Below are 27,736 nucleotides of genomic sequence, written 5' to 3'. Positions count from 1 at the left end.
CGGCGCTCGGCGACCCACACAAACACAATCCATCAACTGAGCATGCAAACACCACCACCGACTGTCATCATACCCACTGATGATTCCATGCCATCAGTGATGTCATCAGTGAGTGATGTCATCAGTAATGTGAGCATTTTGAGGGTTGTCAGACAGTCAGTCTTCCTTACGATTTTCAGACAGAGCCGGCTGCCTGGCAAAAACACTTGAGACCAAAGTAAATTGCTCCCAGTGTGCATGTTATTCGACAATGCTACAAAATGGTGTTTTAGCGAAATAGAAGAAAGATATTTTGCAATAAAAGGTCAGGCACCATGCTAGCAGGCTACAGCCCAGTGACCTAGGCCCTGCTAGTGGGTACGCTGTTCACCTGGGGCCTGACCGCTGCTGGAGCCGCCCTGGTCTTCATCTTCTCCAGCCGACAGAAGCGCATCTTAGATGGAAGTTTGAGTTTCGCTGCAGGGGTAATGCTGGCCGCTTCTTATTGGTCGCTGCTGGCGCCGGTGATCGACAATGCGGAGGAAGTATGGCTCGTTTGTCTTCCTGCCCATCGCGGTGGGTTTCGCTCTGGGTGCGGCCTTTGTTTACCTCGCTGACCTCGTCATGCCCATGCTGGTTGTCGGGGCCGACCTTCACACCGCCTTGGCCCTTCTCCCCGACTCCAAGCTGGCCAAAGAGAAAGTGGAGGACCCCGAGGAGATGAGCATCAGAATAGGTAGAGCCAGACATCTTCCAGATAAGTTTGAGAATGGGGATGTGTACCAGAGGAGGAGAGGAGCGCATGCCGGCAGCTCAGATGGACAGGAAACAGGAAGCAGACAACAGGAAGGGTCGGGCCAGACAGCAAGCAGCTGGAGACGCATCCTCCTGCTCATACTGGCCATCACCATCCACAACATCCCAGAGGGCTTGGCTGTGGGGGTCGGATTCGGCGCCATTGGAAAGACCTCAGCTGCCACTTTTGGGAGCGCCAGAAACTTGGCCATCAGTATTGGCATCCAGAATTTCCCAGAAGGCTTAGCAGTGAGCCTGGCGCTCCGGGGTTCAGGGGTGTCAACATGGATGGCATTCTGGTACGGCCAGCTGTGCGGCATGGTGGAGCCGGTGGCCGGGGTGCTAGGTGCGGGTGCCGTGGTTTTGGCAGAGCCTCTGCTGCCGTACGCCCTGGCGTTCGCCGCTGGGGCCATGGTCTACGTGGTGGTTGATGACATCACACCCGAGGCTCAAGTCAGTGGAAACGGGAAGCTGGCATCCTGGACCTCCATCCTGGGCTTCGTTGTGATGATGTCACTTGACGTGGGGCTGGGCTGAGTTGAGGTCACATGATGATGGTCGCCGTGCCAACAGAACCCTCAATGACCATGATGTCATGATGATGCTAACTTCATTTTAACAATAGAAAGGGATGAAATGAAATGTTCATTCCAAAATGCTATCCATTTGGGGAGAAAACATTTGTTTTACTTGAAAATAATTAATATTTAAAAAACAGATGAATCGATCGATCCTAAGTATTTTCTGAGTAAAGCTCTGATGATGACCCTAAACTTTAATAATAATAACCCATAATGTGTGTGTTCTTCTTTTTCTCACATTCTGTTTCATTTCATGGATCCGTCTGGCCTCTGCGTTGTGCACAGTCATTTCAGTGGGTGGAAGTAGCCAGTCCTTCAGCCAATCAGCGTCAGATCTTGTCAAATCCAAATCCACTCGGAAAAACTGCAAAAAGTATTTTCCACCGAGAAACTCCACTGTTGCATACTCCTCTTGTTTATTATTGAGTCGGTTTCTGCAATAACTGCACTTATGGCTGTTTAAACTGGACAAATGTTGATGTTACTGCTCGAGGCGGAGAGCCATGGTGGCAGCCATTACTGTTTTGCCAGCGGCGTTCCTGATTGGCCGGTTACGATGTCAACTACGAGGCAGGTCCCTGATTGGCTAGTGTATTTTGTAAATCCTGAAAGGCCAGAGGCCAGAAGCCAGATTAACTCTTGCCCAGCCAATCAAGCCTGAATCTGCGACAACATGGACCAGCTCTAATGGCCTGTTCCTGTATCTGTATTACAGACATAACTGTCACAGAGTCTGTAATCATCATTATTAATGACTATGATGAAATGCATACAGTTATGTTTGCTGCAATGGCGTTACTTTCCTCATGTTTACAGGATGTCTACTAGGATCCCTGTCAGCTCAACTATGTTACAAGTAGCCATTGTGCATACTTTAGCTAATCCTTTTCCTCCTGTCTCTGATGTTCATTCCCAGGTTCAGCCAGTCCCTCCACCTGCACCTCTACATGCCTGCAGCCCTGGCCTTCATGGCCGGCATCACCTCCATCATCTACTATCATAACATCGAGACCTCCAACTTCCCCAAACTACTGTTAGGTACAGTATGCCTTACATTCAGCTAGCCTCGGTTTAGCTAGCATTCACCTCTTCTTTTACATTTACCCTTATTTACTGAGGGAAGGTATGTTGATGGACGCTCTTTTTCAGCGACACCTTCCTGGGAGCTGCTCAGTACAACCACAGTGCTCTACTATTGGCCACTGAGCAGCTCCACTGGCTCGCTTTTCATTTCGATGGTAATTATGAGGAAGAGTGTGATTCATTCACTTCCACGACTCACATTTCCTAACCTGACGTGCCAGCTGGTTTGAACACAGAACCATCTGGGAGTCATCCTTGGAAATTGTATGGAAAAGGGCAGGCGCTTTCAGAAAACACTTGGCAGGTGACTGGATGAACATGTGTCTAACACTCACTGTCGTGTGGTCACGCCTACACCACCACGCCTGTAGCTGCCAGTAGAGGGTGCTGATTGGTCTGAACCACGGGGGGGTGGTTCAACACAAACGCATAACTTGAAGCCTGGCAAGATGGATTGTCACGTGATCGTGATCTCGCACATCCAGCTGCCTCGCAAGGTAACAGATTTCAAACAACATTGCAGACTAGTGATTAGGGTTTGTAAAGCCCGGATTAACCAAACTAACGCAAAGAAAGCCGACCCTTTGCCACCTATTTAACCTAATAAGGTCAGGTCAAAGGCTACGTTCACACAGCAAACCTTAGTGCTCAATTCAGATTTTTTGCTCAGATCTGTTTTTTGTGTGGCTGTTCACACAGACTTTTCTTCACAGACTTTCTGATTCTGATTCTGATTCTGAAAAGTGGCCAATATCAGACTCCAGTGTGAACAGGTCACGGCTCTGAAGTGACCCGCATGCGCAGAAGAACAATAACGTCACACACAGCACACTGCTGTTCTATGTAAACCCGGAAGAAGACAGCAGTAAACCGGTAGCTGATGGTGTTGTTTCATGTGTTGTTGTTTATGGTTTAATTTATAAGTTATTGTGCAGTGGAAGCCAGCGAATATGGGAGCACATGATAGCGAGGAGGAGGAGAAAGAGAGCCAAAATTTTAATGATGGCTTTCTGTGGAGCAATAGCTGCTACTTCTGTACAGTTTGTGGATGCGGAGTCGAAGCCAGGAGTAATAATAATATGAATTATTATATTATATGTCTATTTACACACAGTAAAATGAGCAAGACCCAGCTAATTTTGCTGTATGGAACCTGTCAGTGAGGGAGGTCACATCATGTAAAAAATGAATAAAAAGCTCGCACACTGCAAGGGCTCCTAGTTTGTGTTTTTTATTTAAACACCCAAAAAAGTGACGTTTTGAGCAAAGCTCTTCATCAGACAGGACATCAGGTCACATCATGGCCTTCAGAGGGGTGACGCTGATGGTCTGGAGGAATGTGTCTCTTGCGGGTGTCTCTTCATGTGACCCACATGTGATGAATCATCCCACTTCTTTGTGATCGAAGACTTTTTTTTTTCGAAGTGAAGGCTTCCTTCTCAGTCAATCAATAGCATCCAATTCTTTGCTATTGATTGACTGAACAGACGCACAATTAAAAGTTTTCAATTATGCATGTTTCACGCTACCAATACAGGTCACAAGGACCTTAATGTCCTTGTGACCGAAACATCGAGTCAATGCAGAGGTGATAAGTGTCTGCGGGATTAGATTGTTTCTTTGCAATTGGACCCTTGGGGGCAACACAAAAGAGACAAAGCAATCAAATGGTGCACGTGTTGCCTTCAATCACTAGGATCTATCCATAAATCCTCTTATGTAGCCTGCCCATGTTCTGTGATGTGCATGCTTGAGCATTATTCCACGTCAGCATGAGCCTTCACCTCTGCTCCTTCATTTTTCTTGTGAAAGTCCAGCCTAACGATTCCCCTGCCGCTTCTCTTCCTCTGACCACGCAGCTCTCTGGCCCTCTTCATGCGTCATTAACTCATCTGTGGCCCGCATTCGATCGCATCACATCACGTCGCTGAGCCCGCTTCGGCTTTTAGGTCCGCATCGCACAGTCGGTCTTCTGGGGGGAGGGGGAGGTGGGGGGGATCATTGCAAGAACAGAAATGAATCTTGTGTTCCCGTTCTGAATCAAAGCTCTGCCTTTCACCCCCATGCTGCCACGGTTCTCTTTCTCACAGTGGGTAGTTTTCCTTACAAAGACAGAATCGCAGTATGTGAGTGACTAGGCTGTGTGGGCGAGCTGCTTTTCTCTCCATGCCGGTCTATAATCTTTCTTTCCTTTCTTTACAACGCTCCCTTCCTCTGTCAGTCTTTTCAGAATGAGTCTCTCAGCATTTCCCTCCAATAAACGCATAGAAATGGACACAATCGGTGAGTCTCTACAAAGACATTGGCGTAGAGACGATTGGCTCTTTATTGGTTTTCTTTGGGTGTTATTGACCTTGAAGGATATAGAAAAGTACCGTATTACAAAAGTGTTGTTTTTGACATCACGGGGGAGGAAGACAAGGAGGAAAGGAGCAGGATAGAAGGAGTGGAGAAAGACATCTGCAATAAATACAGCGCACATCCCAGTTAACGTCTGTAAACTTCTCATTCGTGCCAAACAACAAATTCAACAATGCCTGCCCATACAGAAAACATACAGACTCATCAGTAAAATCAATAACTGCAAGATTGTCTGCATTGATCTTTGATCTTGCCAGTATATCACCTGGGAGCCATGCTTATCCTTAGTTGAAATGTGACACAGACAGTGACAAAGGATATTGCACAAATTCAATTTCAAAGAAATCGATTTGATTTGGTTTGCAAATTCAGTTTCCACTCCAGCTGCACTATAAATCGGGTCAGGACATTTTTCTTTTGGCCGTACTTTAGCTTGCCCAATGATGTGCTGTGTCTCTCTGCTCCCTGTTAAATCTCCTCAGCCCTGCTGATCTACTGGGTGCTGGCCTTCACCATGAAGACCATCAAGTTTGCCAAGTACACAGAGCATGGCATCGGCCCCAGGCAGCTACGCTACTGCATCACCGCTCTGCTGATGCTGCTCTATGGATTACTACTGACTGTGGAGATCAATGTCATCCTGGGCAGGGTGAGTGAGTGAGTGTGTGAGTGAGTGAGTGAGTGAGTGTGTGTGTGTGTGTGTGTGTGTGTGTGTGTGTGTGTGTGTGTGTGTGTGTGTGTGTGTGTGTGTGTGTGTGTGTGTGTGTGTGTGTGTGTGTGTGTGTGTGTGTGTGTGTGTTAACATCCTACTTCATGTGTATGCATGAATGTGGTTGCCAATTAGACACTTATGTATCTGACTGACTCCCAATATCTGATTGCATTAATAGTGTTTATGTCCTTTGCATACTTGTACTTATGTGGACATAAATAAATCATTCAAATATGTGTGTGTGTGTGTGTGTGTGTGTGTGTGTGTGTGTGTGTGTGTGTGTGTGTGTGTGTGTGTGTGTGCGTGTGCGTGTGTGCGTGTGCGTGTGCGTGTGTCATTGTGTGTGTGTGTGTGTGAGACAGGAGGATATTCAGTGGGTGAGTGTTTACATTGTGTTTAACTCGGCTTAACTCCGTTTGAATCAGAACTCGCGCCAAAAGGATTTAAATATTGTGAGTGAACTTTTAATTAGTCTGACTGTGGAGATCAATGTCATCCTGGGCAGGGTGAGTGAGTGAGTGAGTGAGTGAGTGTGTGTCTGTGTGTGTGTGTGTGTGCGCGTGTGCGTGCGTGCATGCGTGCGTGCATGTGTGTGTGCATGCGTGTGTGCGTGTGTGTGTTAACATCCTACTTCATGTGTATGCATGAATGTGGTTGCCAATTAGACACTTATGTATCTGACTGACTCCCAATATCTGATTGCATTAATAGTGTTTATGTCCTTTGCATACTTGTACTTATGTGGACATAAATAAATCATTCAAATGTGTGTGTGTGTGTGTGTGTGTGTGTGTGTGTGTGTGTGTGTGTGTGTGTGTGTGTGTGTGTGTGTGTGTGTGTGTGTGTGTGTGTGTGAGTCTCTGTGTCTACCCTGGGTTTTTAGATCAAGAACAACAGTTTTTAATGATAGTTTTTTCTTCATCTTGCTCTTCCTCACAGCGGTACATGTGCTTCGCCAACCCCACAGAGGTGAAGCCACCTGAGGACCTGCAGGACCTGGGGGTTCGTTTCCTGCAGCCTTTCGTCAACCTATTGTCCAAGGCCACCTACTGGTGGATGAACACCTTCATTACCGCCGCTCACAGACGACCCATCGATCTCAAGGTCATCGGCAAGCTGCCCATCGCCATGAGAGCACTCACCAACTACCTGAAGCTGCGCAAGGCCTTTGAAGACCAGAAGGTTAGAGCGTTGACTGACTCTAGTTAGTCTTTTCTTTATATCCTAAAAGTGTTTTGGGGATTTTCAGTGAGTCTTGAACAACAAGGAGTTTGATTAGTATCAGTACAATTTGGATGGCATGCACTTGAATAAATGTAGCTGACAGAAGGATGTTAAAAGGTATCCACCAAACAGATCAAATGAAACACAAAACTGCATGTACACAAAGAAATCAGATACCAGATGTTTTCAAACTCGTCAGATGAGCCCAAAATTGTATATTTGTATATTTTAGATCAGGTGTCATGTTACAGCACACGCTTTTCTGAGGTCCTTTACTCGATGTAGTGATAATCAGAAGCATCATTCTCTTGGTGTCATTGATACGGAATAAATACTCATTGCAGATGGCAGCAGAAAGTAACAGAAGTTGTTGAGTATTCTGCAAAATTAAAAGAGGGAGTGATATGTATTGTTGTTTCTCCCCTGATTCGTAGTTTTCTCCCCTGATCCTCCCCTGATTTGTCGTTTTGCCTGCAGTTGGCAGGATGGGTGTTTTGTACTAAAATAAATCAGCTTGCATCTGCGTGTTATTGCAAAGGTATTAGGGCAAACAGGACTATGAAACGGGAGAAAATTGCAGTCTCTCGAAATGTGGTAATTATCATCAGAGGATCAACGTGGATCTTCCACTCAGAGGAAACTGTTTTAATTGACAATTACCCTCAGTCTGTCATTTGGGCAAGATGTGATTTGAGAATTATAGTTGCCATTGTGTTTTTGCATACAGTTGCTCTGTTCCTCTGTTCTGTCAACTGGGGCCATAAGACTTCAGTCTTCACACAGATGATGATCCATTATCATAAACACTGAAATATCTAGGGATGCAAAATATCCCTAGATGTAACAAATGACAAAATATGAAAATGTTGGACGATACCGATAACCGATATTAACATTGCTGTTATGGCCGATAACCGATATTTGCCACATGTAAACACAGTGAATTTGAAAAAGTAATGCATTTCTTTATTTCCAAAACATTTGGAAAGGCCCATACATCATAGATTCGCCGCATTGTTTCTTCTCAATGTGAACATTTTTGCTGATACCGATAACCTTAACATTGCAACATCAGACCGATGCCGATATGTTAAAAAATCATCATCGACCGATACCGATATGATTGCAGATATATCGTGCATCCCTAGAAATATCACATCATCTTTTAGCATAAACACTGAGATATCACATCATCTATTGTGGTCTCATTATCCTATTGATACAGAACAGAGCAGAGATTTTTCTTTGTTATATCGTTCTTCCTTCCCTCCTTCTCTTTCTGTCTGTGTCTCTCTCACTCTGTCTTTCCTCTCTTGCTCTTGGAGCACGTGTCAGGGGTGAGAGGTGAAGGGCCACTACAGGGTCATTGTTTTCCAGTGTTTAGGAGGTCACAGAGATTCGTCACTGTTGCGTCCGGTGTGAACGCAAACCCTGCATCCTTCCGGCAGGAGAGAGTGATGAGAGAGACGGAAGGGTCCCAGTGAGAGAGGCGTGGGGGTGGTGTGTGTGTGTGTGCGTGCATGTGTGTGTACGTGTGTGTGTGTGTGTGTGTGTGTGTGTGTGTGTGCGCGCGTGCGTGCGTGCGTGTGTGCGTACGTGTGTGTGTTGTATAGAGGAGAGCTAAGAGGCGCCGGGTCATTCCCATTCTACTGTGAACGAGTTGACCTCTTGACCCCTGCGGGGGTGAAAGGACTACACTTCATGGGAAGCTAGTTTCACTCTGTGTGCGAGAGTGAAAACTCCTCGTTTCCCCTCCTTTGAACTCAACGCAGTCGTAAGAAGGCTAAGGTTGAGTTTAAGCTCATGGAAAGAGGGGACACATGATAACAGTCACGTCTGTCCTCACAGGCCTGAGAGTGACTTATGGTAGTCATAGTCACAGAGACAAATACACACCCCCCCCCCCACACACACACACACACACACAAACACACAAACACACACGCACACACGCATGCATGCACGCGCACACCCCCCCCCCCCCCCACACACACACACACACACACACACAAACACACACGCACACACGCATGCATGCACGCACGCACACACCCCCCCCCCCCCACACACACACACACACACAGAAACACAGAAACACAGAAACACACACACACACACACACACACACACACACACACACACACACACATACAGAGGATGTTCCTGGGAGTGTTTACTGCACCGTGACAGTCCAGATGTTTTCCCCTGATCATCACTAACTGACTCACTGAATCAAGCTGTCGTGTGATTTGGCATTTTAGTGTATTTTGCACATTATAAATAATAATCAGTGGCTTTTCCAGCTGATCTGGATTTACTTTGGAAATGTGTTGAATTGTTACTGTGACTTACATATTTTAAGATCCTTTGTCATGTGAAATAGAACTTGAAAAGCCTTCGTCTGTTCTCCTTTGATGTTTAATCCCATTTTTCGTGGTTGGAACTTGGAAGCATCGTTCTTTTCGTTCTACATGATTGACTGAGCTCCCTTGTGGAACAAGACATTAAACACCAGATCCCATGATGCATCAGCAGCAGCAGCACTGAGGCTTGCGGCCTACACTTGACCTCATCCTGTGTAGGTTGTCGTGGTCGACTGCTTCCTGACTTAACAGCGTAGGTGCAGCGTTTCTGTCCAACCAATGACTTTCCTTTCCTCAGTTAGCAGGCTTTTATCGTGCGACCTAGTTTTGCGGTTGTGCTGCCACTGCCGGTCCGACTCCACAGCGAACTGTCTGCATTGTGTTTGGTGTTACGAATCACTAGTAATATGTCCTCGACAACAGCCATCTTAATTACACTAATGGAACAAGAAAATATCTCCCTGATTGATGGTGATGATGTGATTTAGAATGACTTAATTCAAAGTGCATTAACCTAAACAATGTGTTAACATTTTAGGTAGTAGATAAGCAGCATTAAGCAAATCCCATTATCCGCATTCAAACCAGGTTCTGACTGCATGTATTCACTTTGTCTTGACGCATTGATGTGTTTCATCCTCTGTCCCTCTGCGGTGTACTGACCTTTATTTATACAGGGGGAGTCTCACTGAGAGCAGTGCTCTCTTTTTCAGGAGCGTCCTGTTCACATTCACACACACATTCACACACACATTCACACACACACATTCACACACACATTCACACCTGGAAGCTGACCAGTGTTTTCATCTACCATCCTCCAGAGGCCGCAGGGCATGGCACCCCAGGGAGCAAAGTGGATCTGGCAGGCCTTGCGCAAAGCGTTTGGCCGGCCGCTCATTCTCAGCATCACCTTCCGCTTCCTGGCCGACCTGCTGGGCTTCGCCGGTCCTCTCTGCATCTCCGGCATCGTCCACCACATCAGCAGGGACAACCGCACCATCCAGGCACCGGTGAGAGTGCACCCGTATTGCCATAGTACACACCGTAGTATCACAGCATAGTAGGGCTGGATGATAATTCAATATTATCCTTTATCATCTTTCAGTGGAATCATATTCAACTTATGTAGCCACGACCACTTGACCCATTTGTGTTCCTCTTCAAAACACCGGCTGTTTTACCTGTTCAAACCAGGATAACCGTCTCTGGTCAAAGCTAGTGACGCACTGGAAGCAGGCTGCGGGGATAAGCTCTGCCACAGGAAGTGTAAACTTTTTCCACCTACATGTGGATTCACGCTCATGTTTAGTAGCCTAACTCCAGACACGGACGGGAATCTGACTCAGGTAATGGAGACTTGTCTCGGACTCGACTCTGACTCTTCTTTGGTGACTCAGACTTGAACTCGGACTGGAGCACTGGGACTTGAGACTTGACTCAGACCCGAGACATAGTGACTTGACTACAACACTGAATGAGACGAACATTAATTTGATTATGTAAAGTGATTTTGCATACATAACCATACCATGAGATCTTGATATTGAGAAAAATCCTTATGATTATAATATTGATTTCAACCATATTGTCCAGCCCTCCAGCATAACATAGCATAGCATCCAGTTATTGAAAGTGACCTTTTGGCTTAGTTTGAGGTTTCTCATGGCAACAGCTAAATGATGTGCTAGCTTTCTCCACAGTGTAAATATAGCATTATTGACAGAATATGATGTTGCTCTCCTCAACAGACACAAGCCAGTCATGATGAGCAACTCACCGCTTCTTACTGAATGCTTTTCTTCAGCTCCTATTTTTCATATGCCCTCGTCTCATGGTCACTGAAAACTTGAGCTAATTGCACGGTGGCGCAGTGGTAGCGCTGTCGCCTCACAGCAAGAAGGTCCTGGGTTCGATTCCCGCCTGGGATGCTGTGGGCGCTGAGGGTGTGTCCCCATTCCCATGTCCTCGGTGCCCAACGGCCCAGGTGGGCTCATCAAAAAGAGGACCTTTCTGTGCGGAGTTTGCATGTTCTCCCCGTGCTCCCCTGGGGTTTCCTCCAGATAGGAACCCCCCGCTAAAAAAAGAAGAAAAAAAGCCTCCTTTCTCTTTTTTAAACCACACTTTGGTTTCTGGTATCTGTTAAAAAAAATATAGCACCACATTTTAGCTATTTGTGTGTGTGTGTGTGTGTGTGTGTGTGTGTGTGTGTGTGTGTGTGTGTGTGTGTGTGTGTGTGTGTGTGTGTGTGTGTGTGTGTGTGTGTGTGTTTGTGTGCGTATGCGTTTGTGTTTGTGTTTGTGTGTGTGTGTGTGTGTGTGTGTGTTAATGTTAGTTATAATGTATCCATCTTGCTTGACTGTCATTTCATTTCACCTGATTACAAAGTGTTTACAAGTGACGTAATGGTGAGAGACGAGCAGTGATATTGGTGCCTCATGACAGCATACACCATGAGACGTCTCATGCCTCCCTCCTGCCTTTCAAAGGTCATCTCTCCCCAGTACATCTGTCGTGATGCTGGACTAATTTGAGCCCTGTTAAATATGTATGAGTCTCGTTGCTGTCTCAGTTTCTTAGATTCTGCATAGGGCAGACTGCCATATCAGACAGCAACTCACTAAGTTGTACTTCTGTAAGAAAAACTTCCATTGTTTGTTTGAAAGTCATGCAGTGGAACATCAAAGGTTACTTTGGAAATGGTTTCTTTCCTAGGCACTCAAAGAGAAATCGTGATAGTAGTGTGCTATCTTTTGTTTTAGGGGGCGGTGTAAAAGTGATATTAGTGTAATAAAAAGAGGCAAGATACTTGATCCAATGAGTGTGAAGGAGGATAGTGTGACTGAGGGTGTCAGAGAGAGAGAGAGAGAGAGAGAGAGAGACAGAGGGAGAACGTGTCAGGGTGACAAGGGGGAGACAGCGATTTTATGGATGAGTTGATCTGGAGTCGGGACAGATTTCTAATCAATAATTCATAGTTCCTAAGAATGATCTATTACCTGCCATTGGATAATTGTTCTGTCAAGGAGATAGCATCTGTCTCTCCATCTCCTAAGGCTGAACCACGTACTTCTTAAGTTTCCAGCTCAGACGCCACAAATCAACTGCATGATCATGACACTGCGGGTGCTTAACTTCATCTCAATTCAGCTTAATCTCCTCTCAAATTGAACAGATACATTTTAAATGGATACTGTTGCCCTTACCATTTGAAATGCTGAACAGGAACGGAATCCTTTGAAATTCATTAACGTCACTGTCTCCAAATCAGGCCTGAGTTGGGCCAGCCGGTGTGTCCTTGCCGAGGTTCCTGCCTGACTCAGAGAATAATACGCTTCCCTCTCCCCCTGTGCTTCTAGATGAGCTTGCTGGGGATCAATTTCATTTCCTCCAAGGAGTTCCTGGCGAATGCCTATGTGCTGGCAGTGCTGCTGTTCATCGCCCTGCTCCTTCAGAGGACCTTCCTCCAGGCCTCCTACTATGTGGCCATTGAAACAGGCATCAACCTGCGTGGGGCCATACAGGTACAGAACCCAGATGCTTCCCAGTGTTTAGAATTACTGCACAGTATATCAATCCTAGTTCCTCATTGCGCGGCTCGCGAGATGCTCTCGAAGCTTTAGTTGGCGGCTCTAAGAAATTGCACAAAAAAAAAAAAAAAAAAAAAATCCCTGCTCTCCCCAAAATTTCAATAAACCTTTATGGCATATTATTACAATACAACAATACTGGTGTTGACAGTAATAGAAGGTGCCAAATCATTCAAAACAATAAGCATTTTGCTTTTAGGAGTATTGTGCCAGCGTGCAGCGCTGTTCCAAAACGTGTCAACGTGTGTCGTTGCCTGGGAAACGCACATCCCATAATACAACTGTTCGCATCGCATCCCATAATAGTATGATGATACTTGGGATGCCATTGCGAACATAGATGTGAACAGGTTAGCTAAAACTTTAGCGTCGCCAGCGACGGCCCCCACCGACGGCCCCCACCGTTGCGGTCGGGGTACGTTTCGAAATCCCTCCAGGCCTGAAAGATTTTCTAGGGGAAACTGGTATATATGTGTGTGTGTGTGTGTGTGTGTGTGTGTGTGTGTGTGTGTGTGTGTGTGTGTGTGTGTGTGTGTGTGTGTGTGTGTGTGTGTGTGTGTGTGTGTGTGTGTGTGTGTGTGTGTGTAAAACAATAAAACACAAAAAAATGGTAGGCAAATGTGCTTGGTTGGGGTGGCTTTTGGTGTTTTGCGGTAAAAGTGGCTCTCCTATTGACTTTGTCCTGCCAGTGCGGCTCTCATCGAAGAAATAGTGAGGATCACTGATCTATATGTATGTTAGAGGGTGTGCCTATCGTATTGTTCACGATAATACCACTACAAGTCATATTCATCATTCAAATCAAAATTCATATGGTGATAATGGCAATATGCCGACTTGTTGGCGTAATGGCGTCATACCGTTACGCTGCGTAACGGTATGACGTACGTTATGTGTCTAACTTAGACACAGCAACAACAAGCATGGCTGAAAGCGGCTCCATGGTGGAGGAATTAATTCCAAAAAGGGGAGTGACTTCAGTAGTATGGAAGTGTTTACTGGTTTGTTACAAAAGAGCATGTTTGTACAACAAACCGCTAATATTTGAAGGCATATTTGAATATTTGAAGGCAACCTGTTACGTTTATGCTGACATATAACGCTATAATACTTATTTTGTTGCAATTGTATGTTCTTGAAATTAATAATCAAATATTTTTCAATATTTTCCATATCGTCAAGAATATCGTTATCGCAGAAATACCCTGAACTATCGTGATATTATTTTAGGGCCATATCGCCCACCCCTAATATATGTGTTCGAATTATGGATCCTAATGGGGATCTTCCTCTTTCCAGACGAAGATCTACAACAAGATCATGCGTCTGTCCCCCTCCAACATGTCCATGGGCGAACTGACTGTTGCTCAGATCTGCAACCTGGTTGCCATAGATACCAACCAGCTCATGTGGTTCTTCTTCCTCTGTCCCAACCTGTGGGCTATGCCGGTACAGGTGAGAAACGCTCTGTTCATCTTTAATGCTGACTTCTACTCTATTTACATATGAGGTCTTACACTGTGTGACATTGCTTTATGTTGCATTCTTTCTGCATTGTTTGTGTTGTGTTGTGTTGATTTGCTTGCATTATGTATCATTGTATTGCAGTTCACTGTATTTTATTGTATTGCATTGCTTTCTATGCATTGTGTGTCAATGCATTTTTTTGCATGTTTTGTTGCACTGCTTTTAGTTGCACTGCTTCACTGTTGCGTTAAGTTCTTACCTCCTCAAGGAGGTAATATTTTCACCCACGTCTGTCCATCTGTCTGTCCGTCCATCTGTTAGCAGCATATCTCAAAAAGTTGGGCATGGATTTGCACAAAACTTGGTGTGAAGGGCAAAGAGGAACTGATTAACTTTACATGTCAGTTGGCCAAAAGGGTTATGATGGTGGGCATGGTCTTTGCTTGAAAAGGTGCATTTTTGTACCTTTCATAACAGATTCACATAATATTGTATTTCAACCTTGGCAAAAGGTTGTGCAGGTAATAACCACTGGGCCTTCTTACAGTTTTTATGACCCCGCCGGCGATAGCTGTGGCTGCGAGGCATTGTGTGTGTGTGTGTGTGTGTGTGTGTGTGTGTGTGTGTGTGTGTGTGTGTGTGTGTGTGTGTGTGTGTGTGTGTGTGTGTGTGTGTGTGTGTGTGTGTGTGTGTGTGTGTGTGTGTGTGTGTGTGTGTGTGTGTGTGTGTGTGTGTGTTATGTCCCACCTCTTCTCCGCTGGTGCACAAATGCCCTGTGATGATGAAGGAGAGAGTGTAAGTGTGAAATGTCACATTCCTCTTCATCTGATGCTGTGTGTGTCCTGGATGTGAGTCAGGTGTACATAGGTGCTGTGATGTCAGAGCAGGCGGGCATCCAAGACCAGGTGGAGAGATGCTCATTAATCTCTATAGCGGAATCAGGATACTGACACTGTTACAGCAAGGTTATTCAACCTGGCAGTACTCTGGGCATCTGAGGATAAATACAGTAGATGTACACAGGCTGAAAGGATATTGCTATGCGTCATCTCCACGAAGACTCAGTTTTATCGAATTAATCACTCAACAATTTACATTTCAATGTTGGATTTTTTTTTAACATTTATTTATACAGGGGTCTTCTCACGAGCGCCCACATTCATACCTGGAAGCTGACCAGCCCAACCACAGTCTGACCTGCTGGCCACTGATCAGTTGGGGCCTTGCTCAAGGACACCTCAGTGGTGGTAATGAGGGAGGGGCAAGCGCTGACTTTTCACTTTCCCCACCCAGATTTATCCTGCCGGTCCCGGGGATTAAACCGGCGACCTTCTGGTCACAAGCTCGCTTCTCTAACCTTTAGGCCACCACTGCCTGACTAAGCAGTTGTGTGTGAGAGGTTCAGCAAGATGTCGATCGGAGATATTCCTTTCCATGTTAGTGTATGAGTGTAGGTATATGAATGTCAGTCAATACTACGGTATATATTTCCATTCAAATAATAGTGTCTCCACTCAAAACCAAAAACTACACGAGAGCGTTTAGTGGCAGTGTAAAGCTGCATGTCACTTTTATGACAAGTCCTCTAAATTCCCTGGCTGCATCCATACGCCTGTCTTTGTTGTGGACGAGGTCATTACTCTACAAAGCGGTGTGCTGTGGCCATACAGGCTTCCTTTTCCTCACAAGGTCAGTGGAGCGCAGTGTCCTTTGTAATTGTAACTGAGGACTGCCTTTGGGAAACTCTTACTCCTCAGTTTTCTTGCTGCAAGGTTAATATCTGATCTCTCTTGACCTCCCCACCCCCCCTCTCTCTCTCTCTCTCTCTCTCTCTGCTCTCAGATTGTTGTAGGAGTGATCCTGCTCTACTACCTCTTGGGACTCAGTGCCTTGATCGGGGCTACCGTCATCGCTGTGTTAGCTCCTGTCCAGTACTTTGTGGCCACTAAGCTGTCCCAAGCACAAAAGAGCACTCTGGTCAGTATCTATTGGCTCATTAGGAAATATTTATTGAAACCTGTTGCCGCTGCCTGTAAAAAAAAATCTCACAAATATCATCACTTTATTTTGAATGTATATATATATATATATATATATATATATATATATATGTAAGGGATAATGTATTGTGAGCCGGTGATTACTGGCGAAATAATGACCGACAGGTGAATGATTGAGCCCGACGCGCAGCGGAGGGCTTAATCATTCACCTGAAGGTCATTATTTCCAGTAATCACCGGCTCACTATACATTATCCCGCTTAGAACACGGCCTACAACTAAATTATTTCAGTAATCTGACAAAAATAATTATTCAAATAGATTTTTTAATAGCGTTTTCAACGACAAAGCGGTTTCATTCGTAATTGGCACACAAGACACCACAGCTGCAACTGGTTGGCCTAATTAGTACGTGTCTGCAGACAAAATGCTCTTATCAACTGATTAATCCAGGTGTGGCAGAGCAGCGGTCGGTTGTCGAGAAATAATGACCGGTGAATCTTGTTGATTGACCAATCAGAATCGAGTATTCAAGAGAGCCGTGTTCTAAATATATATAATCAAAATAAAGTGATGATATTGTGAGATTTTTTCTCAATATTATTACTTATGTGGTGAGAATTTATGAGATTATTGATGACTGTATGACTATGAGTATCTTAGAAATATGAGATATATTGGGGGGGGGGGGAATCTAATTTGACAATGAAAAGAAACGGAGGTTATGCGCTGGATTGTTTATTTTTTTTTTTTTATTTTTTTTTTATAACAGCCAGGTGGTGGACATGGGCTTCCATTGGACCCAAGTATAGAAATCCCCTAATTTCATTAGCGCCAGAAACGGACTTGTAAAGGCCATGTTATACCAGAATGCCTGTTCCCACCAATCTCCTCACATGGTCAAATGAAACGCAAACAGTTCCCTCAGTGTGTGTGGGCCCTGACCTCTCTGTACCAAGGAGACCAGGCAGAACTTCTTGGCAATCACACTTGGTCAATATTGATTTGTCCACATCACACCCACTAGTGGTAATGAAGTGGATGTAATGATAGTGTTGAATCATGAATCACATGCTCTCTCTCCCTCTCTCATATGCACACACAGCCGCACACACAAACACTAAGCCACACACCTGAAATAACGTGTGTTATCTCCTTGGTGAATAATAGCTTTGATCCAGGTAGAGGGGACAGAACAATTTGTCTTTATTCCACACACGATGTGTTCATCTTACAGAGTGCCTTTGTGTTTGTCTCTTTCCAATTGCCCTCAAGCTACCATTCAATAAGCCTGCGCTAACGTAATGATACTGTTATCCTGCCCATGATACTGTGGAGCAGGACCTGATGCTCCGCAAACACTTTGGGTTGATAGTTTAGAATCTAAACTATAAACAAATATCTAAACTTTACATATTTGTAGTGGCAATTGCACACAGATAATACAATCATAATAGTGCTTATTTGTTACTCTCTGGTACCCCTCGTATATATCTCTGCATGTGTGTATGTTTGTGTGTGTGCGTGTGCGTGTGCGCGCGCGTGTGTGTGTGTGTGTGTGTGTGAGTGCGCGCGCGCCCTCGTGCATGCGTTCATACATGTGTGCAGGCAGTCATCAAGCCATGGAAGTCTACTTTCCTTGATGCATCAATTGATAATTGGCATAATCAAAGCCCGTCTGCGCCCCCTTCAGGAATACTCCAGCGAGCGACTCAAGAAGACCAATGAGTTGCTGCGGGGCATCAAGCTGCTGAAGCTGTACGCCTGGGAACACATCTTCTGTGACAGTGTGGAGGAGACCAGAGGCAAGGAGCTCACCAGCCTGCAGGCCTTCGCCCTCTACACATCCATATCCAGTATGTCACGTTATCTCCTCTGCCCACTGTGTCTCCACTGCCCACTGTCTCTGGAGATATTTAGGCTTTGTCTCCACTGCCTACTGTCTCTGGAGATATTTAGGCTTTGTCTCCACTGCCTACTGTCTCTGGAGATATTTAGGCTTTGTCTCCACTGCTCACTGTCTCTGGAGATATTTAGGCTGTGTCTCCACTGCCCACTTTGTCTCCACTGCTCACTGTCTCTGGAGATATTTAGGCTTTGTCTCCACTGCTCACTGTCTCTGGAGATATTTACGCTTTGTCTCCACTGCCCCACTGTCTCCGGATATATTTAGGCTTTGTCTCCACTGCCCACTGTGTCTGGAGCTGTCGAAGCAAATTTTATGTGAAATTTCGAAATGTTGCAACAGAATAAGATGCTCATTAGGTGAGTTTCCATCAGTAGATTTGAAGAGAATAGAAATGCTTCCTGAATCCTGAATCTAGAATGTAGCTACGTCAGAAAACACATTCGCAAGAAAAATAGTCTTTACGCTACAACATTGTTTACTTGTCAAATGCAATGGTTATTTGTTTTAGACAGATGGACCACCTTATCTTCTTCTTTAACAACCACAGAAAAACAGTCGCCACAATCTGCTCCACCCTAGTGACGAATCGATACATTAAAGTGATAGACTGTCCAGGAGTAAAAGCAATATTTACAGACTCAACGATATACAGCGTACTGATTGCATCATAATTTACTATCTGGCTAAGCCCATTACATTAACTACCGTACTCACATACCATAAATCCAATCCATACTGAAACACAAATGTTGCCCTCCCCACTGGTGGATGGTATTATCCAAGTGAATACTCATTCAAAACTGGAAATGTAATCTATTAAAATATCTTTTCCCACTAAAACATGTGTCAAGGTCAGCAAAGGCCTTTTGATGAGGAAGTACAGATGGTCTTCTTCATGTGGTCAGGGTCTATAAATTGCATTCTGATGCCAGTGATTTGGGATAAAAAGGCTTTGAGACGTGCATCACAGAGACAGCTGTGTGGATCTATTTGTAGGCCAGAGAGAGGCAGTCAAAGCTATGTAACGACTTGAATCTGACTGCTGTCAGGTGAAAACCTTATATCTCTGTCAATTCTTCCATGAACTAACACCTTGACAACCATGCATTTTTTAGTTAATCAAAGGGATTTTGGAATGGTTTAATAACAGTAAGGTGTCATAGAAATATTAAAATCACCAAAGTCCTGAGCCCGCCTGTCATCTCACACCTGCTGCGTGTTTCGTCTCTGCTTTTCAGTATTCATGAATGCAGCTATTCCCATCGCAGCTGTTCTGACGGTGAGTCAAGTCCAGTCCCGCCATTCATTCTGTGCAATAAATGTATGTTATTCAGGAGATGCCAATTATCCACCCTCACATTTAAAGTATGGATCTGCTTATATTTATGTCTACATGTACTATAGATAGTGTTAATCAGTTAGGTGGATGTGTATCCTATCCCCTTTCCCCAGTGTATAATGGACCGATCGAACCTAAAGAGTGGCAGCCATTCAGTCTAGTGGCAAACCATGAGATGTCCAGTCACATGTCACAGGGGCACGCAGTGGAGGCTTTTCCTGACAGCACCACACTAAATCCTGCCTGTATTTATAGAAGTCCTTTGCTGTTGCAGAGCTGAGTGATGACACATTTGAAATGTCAGACAGACCCCAATAGAGCAGGACAAGAAAAGGTCTTCAGACAAATGGTTTGTCTTTTTACTGATTGTCTTTTGCAAGGTCTCAGAAGTCCCCCTTCCTTTTGCTCTCTCCAATAACAGACGAGCAAGCTTGCATAATAGGAGCCACCCTAGAGTGCGTGGTGTCACAATTCACTCTAGCAGACTTTCCAAGCTGCACTTTTTTTTACTAAATTCACACATTTGAAAACTGTTCACACAACTTTAACACTATATTATACATCAAACCCTTCAGCACCTTCTGCTCTCACTCACGTCAAAATATAAGTGATACAATGTATAGATGGTTTTCACGGAATTCTGTTGCTAGGGAACAGTTTAAAATCTAGAAAGTTAAAGTTAGTTTGATACTCTTGTATGACTGTCAGCTGTAGACTAAAATGTTGACCTACCTAGCAACAGTAACTATGGGGGGGGGGGAAACTTAGGATCGGTCAATGCTGACAGTCAAAGGAGTTAGGAGTTCATAACTTAAGCTTCAGGTTCTGACTCCATGCTCTTATGTCTAACCTGTGTCATTCTCTCCTGTAGACCTTCGTGGTTCATGTCCACATCTCCGAGGACGCTGACCTGTCCCCCGCTGTGGCCTTTGCCTCTCTCTCCCTCTTTCACATCCTGGTCACGCCCCTCTTCCTGCTCTCCAGCGTGGTGCGCTCCACCGTCAAGGCTCTTGTTAGGTGAGAAACCACTTTTCACCACAGTTTATTCAATGCAAGCATCTTAATACATCATCCTCATGAGGACACAGTAGTGACACGCTATGACACAATTCCACTAATGTATGGATAAACTGGGAAACACTTTACTTTATGAGCCGTGAGATTGAACACATTACGGTTAGTTGAAATATGGATATTACGTACGTGTATGTGTGTATATGTGTGTGTGTGTGTGTATATATATATATATATATATATATATATATATATACTGTATATATAACCATCGATTATGGTTAGTTGGAATATTTTATGGTTAGATGTAATACATTAAGGTTAACCTGTATTGAATTTAGTTAGAAAAGATTTTTAAATGGTCATGAGGAGAGAATTGTGTTGAGTTGAAGAGGCGAATAGGCAGGGTACTCTAGTGAAGAGTAGCATGATTAAACTGGATGGAGCACTTGACATTCCCAAATCAAGAATTGGATGGTAAATGGCCTGCATTTATATAGCGCTTTTATCCAAAGCGCTTTACAATCAGTAGATAGTCTACATTCACCCATTCATACACCGATGGTGGCAGGCTGCCACGCAGGGTGCCTACACACCATCGGGAGCAAGGAGGGTTAAGTGTCTTGCCCAAGGACACAACGACAGCAGCTGGGAGGGAGCGGGGATCGAACCGCCAACCCTTGCGTCATTGGCCGACCCGCTCTACCTCCTGAGCTAAAGCCGCCCCATGGATCATTCTTGATTTGGGTGATAAGTGCCTCACTTCTCTGTTGTTTTAGTACACTGGTCTCTAATCGTAAAATGTCTCTCAGTTTATCTCCCTAATATAATTATTTCTTTGTTAACAATTAGTGTGGCAGGCAATCTGTTGTAATGATGTTGCTACAGAGCCTACAGCTCTCTCTCTCGCCCCTACTAATCCAGCTCAAGTCATTAGCTCTCCATCCTGTCATTCTGATGGCTGATGATTACACCATTGCATGCTCAGTTGCTAATAATAATATATCGAGTGATATATTTTCAACTATTTTCATAGCAACTATTGTGTAGGGCAGTATAGGGCAATTATAATGCTAAATGATTGATATATAGGTATTCTATGTTTAACAAACTCACTGCTGAGAAGTTACATCGTCATCTTAGAACAAGATGCATTATTACCATGCTGCAGTCATGAAATGTGAATGTTTTTACTGTTTCATACGCCTAAAAGGTAGATGGAAGTCCCCTTGATATGTCTCATAAAGTCAATGAAGCAGAGTTAATTTCCCCTAATGAACACTAAATAGTGTGTAGGGCTATATAGCAATGAGGAAGGATGTGTCAGTTTATATCCTATCATCTCTGCCTAGTACCTCTTGGAAGTGATGAGACTGGGGGGGGGGGGGTAATGAATGGAGGATGAGACTGGATGAGACTGACTGCTACAGTATAAGTATAGAATGGTTACTTGCTAACAGTATCCTACATTTTCTAAATGGGCTTTTAGAGGCTGCTTACTATGTACCACTATGCTTGTGTAAGGACTGGGTCACTAGACTTTAAATTAAAACCATGACCTTTCTCTTGAATCTGCTTAAGATCCTTTGAGATGCTATTTTCCTGTCATTGTCCTGTGAAGACGGCAGTGTGGGAATGGAACAGAATACGACGAATAAAACATTTCAACTAGCCTTTATCTATTAGCAGCTGGTGCTGTCGCACTGCCATTGTCAGTGCAGAGGCCAGTTCATGTTGGGGATACTCTTATCATATCTCTCCTGGTATTGACATAACTATCGCAGTGTATTCGCTCCAACACACAGGGTAAACTGGGTAAACTGTATGTGCCTTTATATTCAAAGTACTTTGAAGTAATTAAGGATGAAATGAGCCAAGTGAAGGGAACGAGATCCAGTTGAGAGGATTTTGTCGCATGTCTTCTTTTGTACTTGTAGAGTTGGAAGTGGCGGCCATCCTTAGTTTCTTACTGAGTGAGTCAATTTAGAGATATTACATGTACATACTGTAGATATGTGTGTGTGTGTGTGTGTGTGTGTGTGTGTGTGTGTGTGTGTGTGTGTGTGTGTGTGTGTGTGTGTGTGTGTGTGTGTGTGAGTGAGTGAGTGAGTGAGAGAGAGAGAGAGAGAGAGAGAGAGAGAGAGAGAGAGAGAGAGAGAGGCACATTGGCATAGGTAGAGAGGGAAAGAAAAAGTGAGAACGGGAAATCAAAAGCTATAAAAAGATAAAGCTCAATGTTCCATTTATTTTCCAATCATAGCTTTCCAACTGAGTGAATGTTGTGCCATTAAACTGGCAGGGTCTACTGTTATCTTTACATGAGAATGCACTAATTGAAGATCTATATTACCTGTAAGTAACCGAGGCCGGTTTCTGTGATCAGTGTAGCTGTTTCCGTACTGAGGGTAAACACAGTATTTGTTTTGTGTTCACACTTTCCTTTAAACTTCTACCTAAACTTTGTCCCTCTTCTAATGGGGTAAAAGTGAATAGGCAACATAAATATGCTTACGGTGGTCTATAACAACCAATGAATTCACTATGTGCATCAACCATCAATAGGCATGCATTCAGTGGAACCTTTTAACTCAATAGTGATTAGTCAAAACTAAACCTCTAAACTTAGAATCTTTATGGCACTGCAGACAATGAAACTTCTTGCCAAAAGATACTCAAATGTTGATGATGGACTTCATTGATAATACAGATTTCACTATCTGTTATCAATGTGAAACTTACTCACAAGCTGATTTTGCTGTTTCTGTGTTTTCTCTTTTTGCCACAGCGTTCAGAAGCTTAGCGAGTTTTTCTCTAGTGACGAGATTGGAGACGAACAGGAGCCTAAAGCCACCATACCCTCCGACTCCAGCAATCACAATCAAAATAAGTACCAGGCCGTGGTGAGCACCCCACACCCATACACGCACACGAACACGCACACGCACACGCGCGCACGCACACACACACACACACACACACACACACACACACACACACACACACATTTTTCTGTCAGCTTGCTTCACATGTTTCAGCACTTACTATATATATATATATATATATATATATATATATATATATATATATATATATATATATATATATGTATATATATGTATATGTATATATATATATATATATATATATATATATATATGTATGTATATATATATATATATATATATATATATATATATATATACAGTATATATAATTACATCAGCATCAGATATACACAATAAAGCATAAGCTGAGTAATAAGACAATAAAAGAGAATAAACAAATATACAGTGCCAGGGGTTACAAACAAAGACACAGTTACAAAATTAAAATAGTATAGTACAAATTATATTAAAATTATATCAATATGTTAAATTTGGATCCCAAATTTAAGAATTTGGATCCCAAATTTAAGGTTTTCACTGCTTTTCTATTGCATGAGGTAGATATACACACTGCAAAGGACCACGGGTCGGATTCAAACCCGGGTTGGCCGCGCGAAAGACTACTATAAGCGTTTGTGGTGCACACTCTACCAGGTGAGCCCCAGGTAGATGATGTTCTAATGTAGGACTCTGCTCCCTTTTACTTTGAAAGTACAAAAAGAGGGTTTACATTTATGGATATAAAACTTGCCACCAAGATGATGAGATTACACAGAAAAAAAAAAAATTTCTAATTCTCTCTTATAATTTGTAAAGCATCATAGATCCAGTCCAATATTAAATGACAGACGCCTTGACACAAATTCCGAGTATGTTCACAAGCCCAAAACGAATGGAAGACGGTTGAGAAGATGGGTGAGATCCAAGATGTTGCAGTCTCACTTCACTGCTCATTTTTGTCATCTTCCTTCCACCTCAACCTCGCTCACACTCACTCATCACCGTCACCACTCTGTACCATCTCCCTCGTGCTGGGGCTTTATGGGCCCCTTCTCTAGTCATCTTCTAAGCCATTCCCTCCCTCCTCCTCCCCACACCTACAGCCCCTGAAGGTGGTAAACAGGAAGCGCCCCCCGAGGGACGACTGGAATAACTACACCTCACAGGGGGACCACAAGGGGGATGGAGCCTTTCAGGGTGTGGATCACGACATCTGTATCAAGGTGAGAGAGAGAGAGAGAAAGAGAGAGAGAGAGAGAGAGAGAGAGAGGTGATAATGGTGCATGGATCAAAATATTAGAAAAACAAGGAAACCGTAAACTTCTTCAACATTCAACATTTTGACTTTTAATTATTGCTCCCCAATTTGGCTGATGATGATCAATTTGTAAATTTGTAAATGGTGGAACACAGTGCCAAAATGCATCGTGATCGTCCCACTGAAATCCCCAAATCAGACTAGTGGTGTAGAAATAACAACTTTTAATATTTTATTGCATGGGGGACAGTGAATTAAAAAAATATACCATGGACTGGGTGAATACTTGATTCTGATTGGCTGCAGGGTGTCCATTAATTTCTGATAATGGACACCTACTACAGTAAGTGTTTGGATGAAATGGTGTGCAGGATTTGAGTCCTCATCAGTATTCTGTCAAGGTTCTTCTAACTGCTTCAGTTTGCCGTTTTTGTTTTACTCATTGAACAGTGAGTTAGTCTTTGTTTGACGTCTGCTCTGACTGAGACTGTGCCATGTTTTCCTCAGATCACTAGTGGCTATTTCACCTGGACCGATGGCCCGGCGGCGCTATCTAATGTGGATATCAAGATTCCATTTGGTGAGCAGCAGTCAGCGTGAATGTTTTTTTCTTTTTTCTTTATCCCATTTTCCATCTCTCTTTCTACTTTTTCACTTTGTGTTTGCTTCCTTTCCTTCTCTGCTTCTACCAATCCCTCAGGTCAGCTCACCATGATTGTGGGACAGGTGGGTTGTGGGAAGTCATCTCTGTTGTTGGCAGCGCTCGGTGAAATGCAGAGAGTTTCAGGGACGGTCAACTGGAACAGGTCAGTTACAAATCTATATGTATCTATCTATCTATCTATCTATCTATCTATCTATCTATCTATCTATCTATCTATCTATCTATCTATCTATCTATCTATCTATCTATCTATCTACATTATCTATCTATCTATCTATCAAACTAGATAGCTGTGGACTAATTATGCATTGTTTGTTCATTGATCATGGTTTCACGCTGATCTTTTTATATATTGCTGTGCTTAATGACCTCCGGCCAGGTGCCGGATTTCTGGCATATGAATGTTTTAGATTCACAAACTATTTTCCACATGGGTTTTTGTTTTTGATGAGTTTTATCAAATCATTTTCAGCAAAGCAATATTTGACATTTTAGGCTATACCAATGGAATGTGAGCAAAACAAAATTATCCAATGAACAGCAAGCTGCTTTCTATCACAATGCAGCACCGATTCCATGGTGTACCACAGCTGAAATATGGAAACAAAGTTGATGAAAGCTGGTGAAGATGCACACGGCACTGAGACAGGAGTACAAAAAAAAACAATGGTGATGGATATGGACTGAATAAACGGGTTGAGACTAGCCTGGGTCCAGAACTTCGATGCCCCGCCCACTCCACAGTTTTGGAATTGGCTGTTCTTGAAGAAGAAATGAGTTTACGAGTTGACAATTCAGTCTGAATATCAGGTTAGGTTGAGACGGGAAAACCGTTTGACACTTGGCGCGACAAATTACGGGAAGCGGGAGTTTGTTCTGCACTGTGTGCTGAACCAGCAGAAAGAAAGTGCTCTTTCCACATGAGGCAAATCCCAGGCACAATGCCGCTGTGCGATATGTGATCACCCCGGGAGCCACGCTTACAGCTGCCGCGCCAACAGCAATGACAGACGTGATGTGTCTTTCACAATTTACAACCGTCATTCAGCTTCAAAATGTACCATTGATCCCCAGGGGTCACCTATTAAGAGAATTACAACTGTCATTCGGCATCAAAATGTGGCATTGCTCCCCAGGGGTCACCTGGTAAGAAGAAAATTGGCGTGGAAATCCATTATGGCACCGTATTTCCACCGTATAAAAGCATGATTTATTATAGGGTGTAAATGGGTTTCATGTTGTCACCAAAACACTCATTGGATCATAAATTAGACTGATGTCATTAATCAATAATGGTTCTGGTTCACTATAATGGTCTTGGTGTCTAATGGCTATTTTGTATGCCAAGCTGTGTATAAGGACCCTAGCCCCTAGCTCACTATATATACAGTAGGCCTAAAAGTCCCTCTTTGATGTTAGCAATGTAGATAATTACAAATCTGTGCGTGGTTTACTAATCTGTGGGGCGGTTTAAGAGTCAATTGCAAGAAAACCGCCGACTGATTTCAGCATTTTTATTTGTATTTATCTTTTGTACCAGGTTGACCCCTGGGGGCTCCACAGTTATCCTTATTGTTGTTATCCAAATCTTTTTTTTTTTTACTTTAACCCCTGATATTGTGATTCAGTGTCTCCTATGCCCGATAGAGATCAAGCTCTCTACACACTCACCTCTCATGAACCTGCACAGCAGTCACACCAGTACATCAACCACGGTTATAAATCAACATGAGGTTTTTATCCTCAGAGGATCCCATATATGTTCTATGATTGCTCTTCAAATGACTTTCAGTCCAAAGGTGAAAGGTTAACTTGAAGTGAATTGCTCCCCACAGAGAGCCAGCTCACTCTGGTCGATATCGTGGGATTTTCCCCATTTCCATGCAGTGTGACATTCTGGCTTGTGCATTGCCACATCCTTCTGGTAACTGGCCTGTCAGGGAAGGATGTGTACCGTATTTATTTATGTGTTTTGTGCAGTGATACATTCTTAGTCCCTCATAGGACAATGTAATGACCATTGAAGTTAGCACTTTACCATGGCAATATGACTTAACTGGATTTGTAGGTCACTTAAATCGAGCTGATACTGCAGCTTTTTTTTTTTTTTTATCATTGGGGGAAGGAGCGTGGGGGGGAAAAGAGAACTCTGTCGAGGAATGGAGCGAGGTAGGAACGCTGGCGTGGGGAAAAAAGAAAACAGAAAAGCGCCCAGATTTGGGTCAAAGAGATAAGATTACATCAAATGGGGGTCTGCGGCCCCAATGCGGGCCAAACTAGGGGGTCCCAGAAGACTTCACTGATCAAGTTTAAGAATCACTGCACTACAGGAATGGAGAAGAATGTTGACCTTGTTATATTACAGAGGGAAGAGGGCAAGGTGTTCTAGTAATCCTGCTAAGTAACAGACAGACAAATGGCACTGAAAACAGAATCTCCTTGGTGGAGGTCATTCATTAGCCATTCAGATAGAGTTCTGTGGAGTTTAAAAATGCCCCACTTGACCACTCCC

General features: G+C 43.7%; 1 protein-coding gene and 1 pseudogene across 5 annotated transcripts in view; both read left to right on the top strand.

The window, feature by feature from the left end:
• The window catches only part of abcc8 (ATP-binding cassette, sub-family C (CFTR/MRP), member 8), a gene marked incomplete at both ends in the record, with an annotated part of 74,711 nt that overhangs the window by 8,059 nt on the left and 38,916 nt on the right, over nt 1-27,736 (top strand). For 2 of the 4 annotated variants that reach the window (XM_083655135.1, XM_083655134.1), the window contains 14 exons: nt 2,272-2,393; nt 5,282-5,448; nt 6,451-6,693; nt 9,923-10,111; nt 12,458-12,622; nt 13,988-14,143; nt 15,998-16,132; nt 17,849-18,011; nt 19,303-19,343; nt 20,275-20,420; nt 23,203-23,317; nt 24,406-24,525; nt 25,068-25,140; nt 25,261-25,366. In XM_083655135.1, coding sequence (XP_083511261.1) covers nt 2,272-2,393; nt 5,282-5,448; nt 6,451-6,693; nt 9,923-10,111; nt 12,458-12,622; nt 13,988-14,143; nt 15,998-16,132; nt 17,849-18,011; nt 19,303-19,343; nt 20,275-20,420; nt 23,203-23,317; nt 24,406-24,525; nt 25,068-25,140; nt 25,261-25,366 — 1,941 coding nt within the window. Of the gene's footprint in view, nt 1-2,271; nt 2,394-5,281; nt 5,449-6,450; nt 6,694-9,922; nt 10,112-12,457; nt 12,623-13,987; nt 14,144-15,997; nt 16,133-17,848; nt 18,012-19,302; nt 19,344-20,274; nt 20,421-23,202; nt 23,318-24,360; nt 24,526-25,067; nt 25,141-25,260; nt 25,367-27,736 lie in introns of all 4 variants that reach the window. The other 2 variants (XM_083655133.1, XM_083655132.1) reach the window with 1 other exon arrangement.
• LOC310793334 (zinc transporter ZIP11 pseudogene) lies at nt 315-1,311 on the top strand (annotated as a pseudogene). The gene has a single exon. The product of its transcript is annotated as a zinc transporter ZIP11 pseudogene (transcript).

This window comes from Poromitra crassiceps (assembly GCF_964638095.1).
Source record: "Poromitra crassiceps genome assembly, chromosome: 18".
In the NCBI taxonomy this organism is placed as follows: domain Eukaryota; kingdom Metazoa; phylum Chordata; class Actinopteri; order Beryciformes; family Melamphaidae; genus Poromitra; species Poromitra crassiceps.
The sequence above is the reverse complement of the archived record's forward strand: the minus strand, read 5'-3'. Positions and strand labels throughout refer to the sequence as shown.